Below are 9,390 nucleotides of genomic sequence, written 5' to 3' on the forward strand. Positions count from 1 at the left end.
ATGCTGATAATACTCCCAAAGTGAAGTGATCATCATCTAATTGTCCCAAACATATTTCGTTATTATTTCTGCTGTTATTAATTGCTCCCGATACCTTTGCAGTCGTCTTTATCCCAGCGTGGTTCCTCTGAATTATTTTGGAGTAAAACACTTCTTTTCTTGCCCGTGTCCATACAGTGCAGAAGAGAATTTTTGTAAAGTTTCTGCAAATTTAACGTCACCTCTCTATGAAAAGAGTGAGGAAGTGTCCGCTAACCAAGACAAGACGACTGCGTAGATAACAACAACGCAAGCGCTCCTGAGCGGGCGGAGGAGACAGAGAATTACTAAGAGAAAGGACAGCTTTTTCGCCGATCTGAATATTTAGTTTTGCTTTGCGTTTTATTTCGGATTTTAAAACGGGTGCTACCGTCATCGTTAGGTTTCCGCTGCTTTATTGTTCTTGCTCTGTAAAACCGTTCTAAGCCTCCCGCAATGTCGATCACTTGGTCCTTATAAATGGCCGGCTTGTTTGCTTTCAAGAAAGAAAAGGGGGACTTTTCTACAAGTGATTTTAACCTGCTCCACCTTCAAGTGACCTGCCAAATGCTCCTTCTTACTTTATAGACATCTGGGAATTCCATACATGCCTTAAACTCCAATTACACACCTTCTTCAAAGGACACGTGCTTTGATTTGCCAAGAACATTAAGTGGACTGAAGTCGAAAGAAGCTGGTGCAGAAGTTAATGTAAAATACATCCTGTGCCATGTTTACTGCGGGCAGGTTATGCGTGCAGCAAATAAAATAAGTCCTGATGGGATGTGGATGTGTGCGCCTCTTTTTTTTTCTCTTTTGCTTTAGCCTCCCGGATCCCTTTACGGGGTGGATTGGATTTGCCGTCAGCACCGCCACCACCCGCTTCCCAAAGATGCTAATTTATGGCGGGAGCGCTCTCGCTCTCCCGGCGGGTCTGCTGCCTCTCGGAGCGGGCAGGTGAAGGGAGAGCCGTGTGAGCCGGGCCGGTGCAGCCGCCGAGAGGAACCGGGGGAGCAGCGGAGCGGGAGCTGAGCCCGTTCCCGGGAGCGGCCGGGCCCCGGGAGGCAGGTGCCCGAGCTGCCGCCGCCGCCGCAGGTGAGTCCCTCTCCCCCCGCGCTTTTCCGTGACTTTTGCGCCCCCGCCCTCTCCCTCCGTTTCCCCCCACATCCCCACGGCGCGTTTGTTTGTTTTTCTTAAAATTACAGATGCAGGGAAAACCGCCTGACATCATGGGAGCGGGACAAGAGCGCACTTTGAAGGGCTCCTGGGCAGGACTTCAAGTGAAATCATACTCCGGGGAGGAATCCGATACGGGCTCGGAGAAAGCAGCGGGGCGGCCCCTGCCAAGCCCAGGAATGTGCGGAGCCCCCCGCCCGCCGCCCCACAGGAGCGCAGCGCCGGCACCGCCGCGGCCGCGGTGCCACCGGACCTCTCTCTCAGCCTGAGAATAAACGGGACAGATCGATGCCTCTGAGAAAATAGCGAAATCAATCAGGGTTTCTAAAGGCAGAGTTAATTTTCCGATTGCCAGAGTGTTTAAAATTCCCAGAAGGCAAATTAATATACATATTATTTCTTTTTTCCTTCAGTAAGCCTGACGCTGACTTAATCGTTTTTGGCTCTAGCTCGGGGAGCACCAGGCATCTGCAGTCCTCAATTTCAACCCAGGAAAGGGTACGCCCTGAGTTTTAAAACAGGTTTATCTATTTTTTATGATTTATTTTTTTTAATGAGGCAGAGGGCAGAGGTAGCGGTTGTCAGCCGGGAAGGAGCACCGGCTGAGTGCCTGCTGCCCAGGAACGCTGCCGCGCCGGCAGGGACCCGCTCGGAGGGACACAGAAGCGAGAAAGGCAGACCTGCCGGTGGCAGGAGCCCCACGGATAGGAATTGGGGATTTTTCTCACTCGGGTGTTCAGCTTGCTGGAAAGGTGTTGACCAGCTGGCCCAGAGGCCTAAGAGCCAGTCAGGTTTCAGTCCATCAAGCGGGGCCTCTCCCGATTTCTGAGGCCGAGCACAGTTTAATTCGTGGCTTTTAGAGTGCACTTGATTCCTCGTTCATATTTCGCAGGAATACCCTTCCACAAAACACGCCTTCCCTTCAGCACTGAGCAGCTCGTCTGGTTGGTTGTTTTTTTTTCATTCCCGGAACCTGTTTTCTTCCTAAATATGAGGAGTTTTCCCCACCTTTCCCTGGTGTGATTTCTCCCCCAAAAGGAACAACCGAGACCTTCTATAAGCTCCCAAATCCCCCTAGCTCCACTGCCAAAGCTGCGCCGGCTCCCTGTGCCTCTCGCCTTCGCTGCAGCCGGGGTAACGCGGGCAGACTTTACCTGCTCCTCGGCAGCATCGGAGCCGGGGATTCGGGGTCTCTGAGAGGGCAGCTGCGGGTGCCAGGGTGCCGGGGAAAGGCAGCGACCCCTCGGGAGCTCGCAGCGGCTTCCCCTCCTCTCCATCACTGAGAGCTGCGACCACCGGGGCCGTCATCTAATTTTCAAGTGCTCGCTAATCCTTCAGTGCAAACAAGCGCTGCGAACTCTCCACTGTAAACACCGCGCACCGGTTTAAAATATGCCCGATATTATATTCACAACAGTGCTATGTGGGTAACAGACGGCAATGCGTGAATGTGCAAACAAATACAGGAAATAAAGTCAACTCATGGGCTATGCGAACAGGCTCTGTCTTGGAAAAGCATCCCATCCCATTTACCCCAGACTTGGGCCAGCAGAGTCCCCGGCTCCACGGAGGGCCCAGCTCAGCGCCCAGGGCTGCAGCGCTCCCCGCGCACCTTTCGCGGCCACGGAGGGGCAGGAGGCGCCGCTCCCCCCTCCTGCCCAGCTGCCAAGCGCTGGGAGATAAGCGAGTGACAGCAGAGACAATCAGCTGTCCGGTTATAGGGGCTGGGGTTTGGATTGTCTTGTTATGTTTTCTGGGGTTCTTTTTACGACTTCCCTTTCCCCTTCCTCCCAAGCCCTCAGATCTGGAGGTTCCCTCTCTTTTGCAGTCGGGTTCTCGCTACATGCTGGGACCCCGCGGAAAGCGTGGTGAAAAGAAAGAGGGGCAATGTGCGCCCTGCACGTAGAGAAGGAGAAGAGTGGGGTTAGAGTATCCCTCCATGCTTTGCCAAACGAAAATGTGATCGCTAGTATATATATATTATATAAAACCCTAGAGAGCAGAGCAGTCAAACATCACTTCCACCGGAAAGCCCCACTCGCTAGACGCTTCCCTATTTCAATCTCACTTTCTTTTGCTTTCCCTTTGGATGGACGAATCCCTGTTTAACACCCATGCCGCTTCTTCAGCGATATCAGCAAAAGTACCTGCACCGGGGGCTGGGAAACGGGCCCTGCTCCTGCCTCGCATCTGGGGGCACAGCACCAAGGCGCGGATAGAGCTCGGCTGCTGCGAAAACCGCGCTCCCCACGCAACTCCGCCGTGCCTGGCGAGAAGATTAAAGGGCGAGAGAAAGAGAGAAGAGACAACACCTTCCTCTGCAGATGCAGTGAGCTTCAGCACAGAATAATAAAGCTGTCTCAATAAATAACGCGCCTGTGTCTGTCAGTAGCTAGTTTATTTGCGTTTTTCGCCTGGTTTGTTTATACTAGTGCCCCCTCTCTCTTGGGTGTCTTTACAGCTCAACAAGCAGGTATTTATCTACAGCTCTAACCCTGAGTTCTCAGAGAGACCAAACTTTAAGGTTATTAAAATTTCAATCATATTTATTTATTGCAGAAAAATAATATACAATGATATTTACAAAACAATCATAAAAATAGGAATGCATTTAGACACCGGATCTATTTGCATTTTAACATGGGTCATCAATAAATAAATAAAATGTTTATTTTTTTTTCTCAGAGGAAAAATATTAATAATAAAAAAGTTAGGAACCGGGTATATGACAGTTTGAGCCCAGCTTATTCCCCCCTAAAAAAATTTAAAAAAAATAAAAAAGGTTTTCATCTATACAGGGATATTTTTGGTTGGCTGCTTGGTTTCATTCAAGAATGAAGAAAGTCCACAATAATGTATTTCCTTTCATCAGTGGCTCATAAGCACGACCTCTTGGGAATGCATGCATGCAAAAAAAAAAAAAAGGGCAAACAAAAAAAAAGTTCGATTCCAACATTCTTCGTCAAAATTAAAAAAAAAAAAAATAAAATCGAACGATTCAGACTTCTATCAGAATGCAGAGATGTGTGGATTGTACCGACGCCCAGAGGGTAGTCACTGTCCAAAGCCCTTCTCTCTTTCTCTTTCCTTAAGTGCTCCCCACGCCCTGCTTTGAATTTGGATTTTACTCTTCTAATTTCCAAGAAATCCTTGGCACATTTTTTGGTTAGAAAAGATCAAAAAAAAATCGTATCCAACTTCAGAGTCTCTAGATTGTCCATTCTCTCCTTCTGTGGGAACAATGTCATCTGCAAAAACCCAGAAAGGGCGGAAAACTCGTTACTGAAACGAAAGTTACACAGACATCTACCTACACCTCTCTGTCTCTGGAAATCGCGCATCGGGCATGAATGGAGAAGGGCGAGCTCGCCGTGCGGGCGGCGCGGTGACCGTGTGACACCCCAGCCTGGCGGTGCCTGGTGTCAGGGCCGAGGGAAGGGACAGGGCGGTAGGAAACCCTTATCGGGCAGCGCAACGGGAGGACAAGGATTCACTTCAAAATACGAGCAGCAGCAGCAGCGGCGGCGGCGGCAGCAGGAGCCATCCCAGCAGCCCCGCTGGCTCCGCAGCGTTTGGTGGAAAAGCCATCTCAGGCCGGCCCCATCTGGCTGGGGCACACCCGCCGCGTCCCGCCCGCAGCCCGGCCACGCGTGGGCCCGGGGGCTCGGGCCGCGCAGGAGGAGGGACGGCCGCGCCGGGGGAGGCCCCTCCGGCCGCCCCGCTCGGGCAGCCAGGCCCTGCGGCGGCTGCGGGCCCTCTGCCCCACGGCCACGCGTGCCCGGCTCACGGCGCGGCCTCTGGCCTCCCTCCCCGCTTCCTCCCGCCGGGTTCGGGGTCCCTGCCTTACCTAGGGCTCCTGCCGGGGGGATGCGGGTGGGGGACGCCGCCTGCTAGTGGGATGCGGACATGGACCAGGCGCCCTCCATTCTCCACACCGAGAAGGCGTAGCTGAGCCGCTCGTGGGCCACATAGCTGCAGCTTGCCATCTTGGAGTCCAGCTCGTCGCTCTGTAAGACCTGGTAGAGGAAGTCGATGTACCTGGCCGCCAGCTTGAGGGTCTGGATCTTGCTCAGCTTGTCCGAGGGCAGCGTGGGGATGATCTTCCGCAGGGCGGCGAATGCTTCGTTAAGCGACTGCGTGCGCTGCCGCTCCCGCACGTTGGCCATGACCCGCTGGGTCTGCAGCTCCTCGTAGGACTGGGGGCTGCCGCCGCCGCTGCTGCTGCCGCCGCCGCCGCCGCCCCCGCCCGCCCCGCACTTCTTGCCCCGCTTGCCTTGGGCCGGGCTGCACGGCTCGTCCGCGGCCCCGACGGCGCCGCCGGCGCTGCGGCGGCTGGAGCGGCGCTTGCGCCCCCCTCTCTTGTTGTTGGGCAGCTGCTGCCGGTCCGGCTCCTCTTCGCTGTTGCTCAAGCTGTCGTCGGCGGGGGAGACTGGAGAGTTTGACTCGTCCTGCTGCATCATCTCTGGGGGGAGACGCGAGAAGCGGGCCGGGAGGGGGGGGAGGGCAGGGAGAAGAGGGGGGCACCTAACCCGCCAGCTCCCCCTTGATCGGCTGCTTCGCTGGCCTGCGAGGAGAAGGAGGAGGGAAGGAAGGAGGGAGGACCTCACTTTGGGGGGAGGGGGGATGGCATCAGGATCCAAGAGCAAAAAAATAAAAAGGCCAACCAAAAAAAAAATCCCTCCCGATCCCTCCTTGGAGCCCCTTCGAGGTGTCTGGGATTGGGAGAAAGTTGAAGACTTGGAGGTTCTTATAGCTCCTGCTGGCGGAAAGTTTGGGGGCAGCAGTGTCATTGGCCTGACGTGGGGAGGAGGGACTTTTGCTGAGTTTTATAGGAAAGTTTCCGCTTCCCCCCCTCCACGCCCTCCCCCAATTATTTTTTTCAAGCCATTCACAAGTGATCTGCCTTCCCCACACGCACGCACATGCATCCTTACCCCAAGCTCTTTCTCCGTTTCCCTCTCCGCGGTTTCTCTCTCAAACTCCTCCGCATAGCGCTCGGCTTTGGGGTGGTGCTGAGGGCCGGGCCGGGAGGTTTTGGGGGTGCCCAGCCCCAGAGCGCCGCTGCGGAGGGCTCAGCGAGCCCCTCAGTGCCCGTGCTGGGGACAACAGCCCCGAGCGGCCGGGGAGAGCCCGCACCTCTCGGGCTTTCCTCGCTGCAGCGGGCACGGCTGTAGAGAAAAGAAGGAAATGGGAATTACCCGCGGGGCAGCATCCAGGCGCATCCTAATTTTGGCCCGCTTTAGCACACGCCGCGTTTCCCCATCACTGAGCGCCCCGGGGTCTGCCTTGCCGAGGGAGTCGCACATTTCTGGGCTGCGGAGGGGTGGTGGCACAGCCTCGTCCTGCCAGGCTGGAGGACTGCTCTCGGAGAAAGCCATCTGCAGGGGTGGAAGCAGCCGGGAAACCAAGCATTGGCTTCGTACATGCATAAGCACCAGTCCTTGAGCTCGTCTTAAGAGAAACCCGGGAGGATCCGCGTCTCCAGCCTGGCACACTGGGAGACGGGAGGGTGTACAGACTCTTTTTGCCCGCACTCTCAGTGTGCTGACCATTCACTTCAGTCAGTCCTCCCACGAGGCGCCCGAATCCGGCACTTCCTGGGAAAAGAGATTATTTATTTTAATTTCTCTTCTATGTCTGCAGCCAAAGCTATTTCTTCCCATCCCCCGCCTTTGTGCCTCCTTCCCCGCTCGCTGGCAGCACAGAGCAGGTGGTGTGTCTTTTTAACAACAGCTCAGATTCAAACGGGGAACGCCTGGGAGGGAAAGCTAGAAATTGCCGTCCACCAGTGAAGGCGGTGAAGCTCTCTCTGCTCCCGGCGTGGGGACCGCGCTCCTCCTTTGCCGGCCTGGCAGCGGCCGCCGGCACGGGCACGGCCGGGAGCGGAGCGGGCAGCGCAGAGCGGCAGAGCCTCCCGGCTTGCCTGAGGTGTGAGGGCGGGCAGGGCGAACGGAATGGCAGAGGAGCGATAAATCCCGGGCACGAAATAAAGCGAGGCTTCTGGAAGAGCGCTGGCATCTTCTCCGGGAAACAGACTCCTCTCTCTCCTCTGCCTGGGGACTGACTCCCTTTCCTCCGGGCAGAGGCGGCCCATCCCGGGAGCGGCCGGGGCCCGGACCCTGCTCGCCGCCCCCAGGGGCAGCGCCCGCCCTGCCCGCGGGCCCCGGCCCCGCCGCAGCTCCCGGAGCTGTCCCGGCGCCGCTCCCTTCGCTGCCCCTCTCGGCGAGCTCTCCTTCCTGGGTCTCCATCCCGAGGAGCGAGCACATAGCAGCCCGCCCAAAACCTTCTCTTTTGGGAAACAGCTGGAAAAAGGACCGAGAAGGCAACAGGGACCGCCTTAGCCGGCAAGGGAAGGCACACAGCCGGCGCACAGACCCGCAGCGAGCCTGCACAGCTTTCCTGGCTTTTGGCTTGTCCCTGCTGTGTCTTCTGCGATCACAGGCCTCTTAACACTGAAGCTTAACACTGAGAGCTTCAGGGGGTCTCTTGCATTGGCAACAGCTGCTGATCTCAAGGTAAGAAGAGCTGGCTCTCCTTTCACCTCCCTTTCACCAACAATTTTGTCTGTACCCCCAACCTCCTCTGGGGTGTTGAGCAGTGTCATTACAGAAGAAATGTTGGAAAAAGTGGCAATGAGCATCTGTAGGTGGCTCCAGGGGCCGGCCTTCCTTCCTTCCTTCCTTCCTTCCTTCCTTCCTTCCTTCCTTCCTTCCTTCCTTCCTTCCTTCCCTCATTCTTCTTATGGGAAAAAAAAATATCACAGGACAAAACCAAACCTGGATAGTTATTACCTTGCTGGGAATGGGATGCTGACTGAAATGAGGGAGGGGCAGCATCTCCTGAGCTGATTTGGCGGGATGCATGACATGTCTGGGCAACCTGAACTTTGAATGGGATGCAGGACATCACCTGCTTGTCATGGGGCAGGAGGAGGGTGTGTAGAGCAGGGTGAAGGAGTCAAGGATACATGGGGACGTAGTAGTATTACATGGTTTGTAAAAATAGAAAACATGGAGAAATGCAGGGATGGGGTTGAGGAGAGAGGAGTAGTTGGCCATAGTAGATGGCTGGGCTTTGTGTAGGCTGCTCTTTGTGTAAACTGCAGCAAAAGCAACAAGCAGTGTTTAACAGGACCTGTGACCTGCATACTGCTGTATGAATGAGACTGCACAACCCTCCCCCCTTCCTCCCACCATCATCTTCATTTTGGTTTTTGTTTTATTTCTGACTCCCAATATGTGCTCAGGAGCAAAGACATATAAGCCCATGATGTTACTGTCAAGACCCACACAGGAGTGCAGGGGCCAGATGAGCTGTGGTGGCAACAACCTGTCCCAGGGGACATGGGCTGGGCTGGGCTGGTTGTGGGAGCCTGCCTGGATCCCCCAGGCCTGCTGGCAGGCAGCAGCCCTGCTGGAGTGTGTGGAGCTGTGTTGGGAGGAGAGTGGATGTGTCAGAAAGTCATGTCTGGGGGTCTGTGTGAGAGATAAAGACATACTGGTGTGTTTATAGGTGAGGATGTGTTTGTGTGTGCATGAGTGTACTGTTGATCTTTTCAGTGTGAACACACATATATATATGTCAGAAGGGAAAGGAAGTGAAGTCTGTGCAGAGATTAAAGAAAATCAAATTCTGGTTTATTTTGAAATCTACAGTTTTGATGGGGATTGAGGTGCAGCCTTTGCATTTCACATTAAATAATAATTTTATTTTATTTATGCAGTGTTAAACCATCTGTTTTGAACCTCCACTAAGCCACTAAGGTAGTTCTGCAGACCACTTTGGAGCATGGGATGTCATGTCCTGTTCTTCTCTATGCAAAGGCATGGCTTAGGTAAGAACTCTCCTGGCTCCTTGGGCAGAATTTCAACTGTTTCACTCTTTGGTGGTAGCAAGCAAAACTGCAAACAAATCCATGGCCTTTCTATCAATACTTCCAGGTCCATTCCTTCAAGCTTCCCTGGGCCTCAGCTCAGAAAAATATGTGTTGTAGGATGAACTCTTACATGGAACACTGGCAGGACCCAGAGCTCTTCAGCATTTTGTCACCTCTGCAGAAAGGTACAACACTGGTAAAGCAGCCATCTAGATTACAGGTATGGCTGTGAGCTGAGCTAAATAATGGCAAACTCCTGGTAGGAAGAAATGAGGAGTAAGTTGTTCTCTGATGATCACTGTAGTCATGGTTGATCACAG

The 9,390-nt window shown here is 54.3% G+C and overlaps 1 protein-coding gene across 1 annotated transcript; it reads right to left on the reverse strand.

The window, feature by feature from the left end:
* Positions 1 to 3,719: 3,719 nt before the first annotated feature.
* Positions 3,720 to 5,897, reverse strand: TWIST1 (twist family bHLH transcription factor 1). Its single transcript, XM_059479430.1, has 2 exons — positions 5,042 to 5,897; positions 3,720 to 4,442 (listed from the first exon to the last, which is right to left on the reverse strand). Exon 1 carries the CDS (start codon positions 5,652 to 5,654, stop codon positions 5,085 to 5,087), a length of 570 nt encoding a protein of 189 aa, XP_059335413.1. The 5' UTR covers positions 5,655 to 5,897; the 3' UTR covers positions 3,720 to 4,442; positions 5,042 to 5,084.
* Positions 5,898 to 9,390: the final 3,493 nt, after the last annotated feature.

Source organism: Ammospiza nelsoni, chromosome 1, assembly GCF_027579445.1.
Source record: "Ammospiza nelsoni isolate bAmmNel1 chromosome 1, bAmmNel1.pri, whole genome shotgun sequence".
Taxonomy (NCBI): domain Eukaryota; kingdom Metazoa; phylum Chordata; class Aves; order Passeriformes; family Passerellidae; genus Ammospiza; species Ammospiza nelsoni.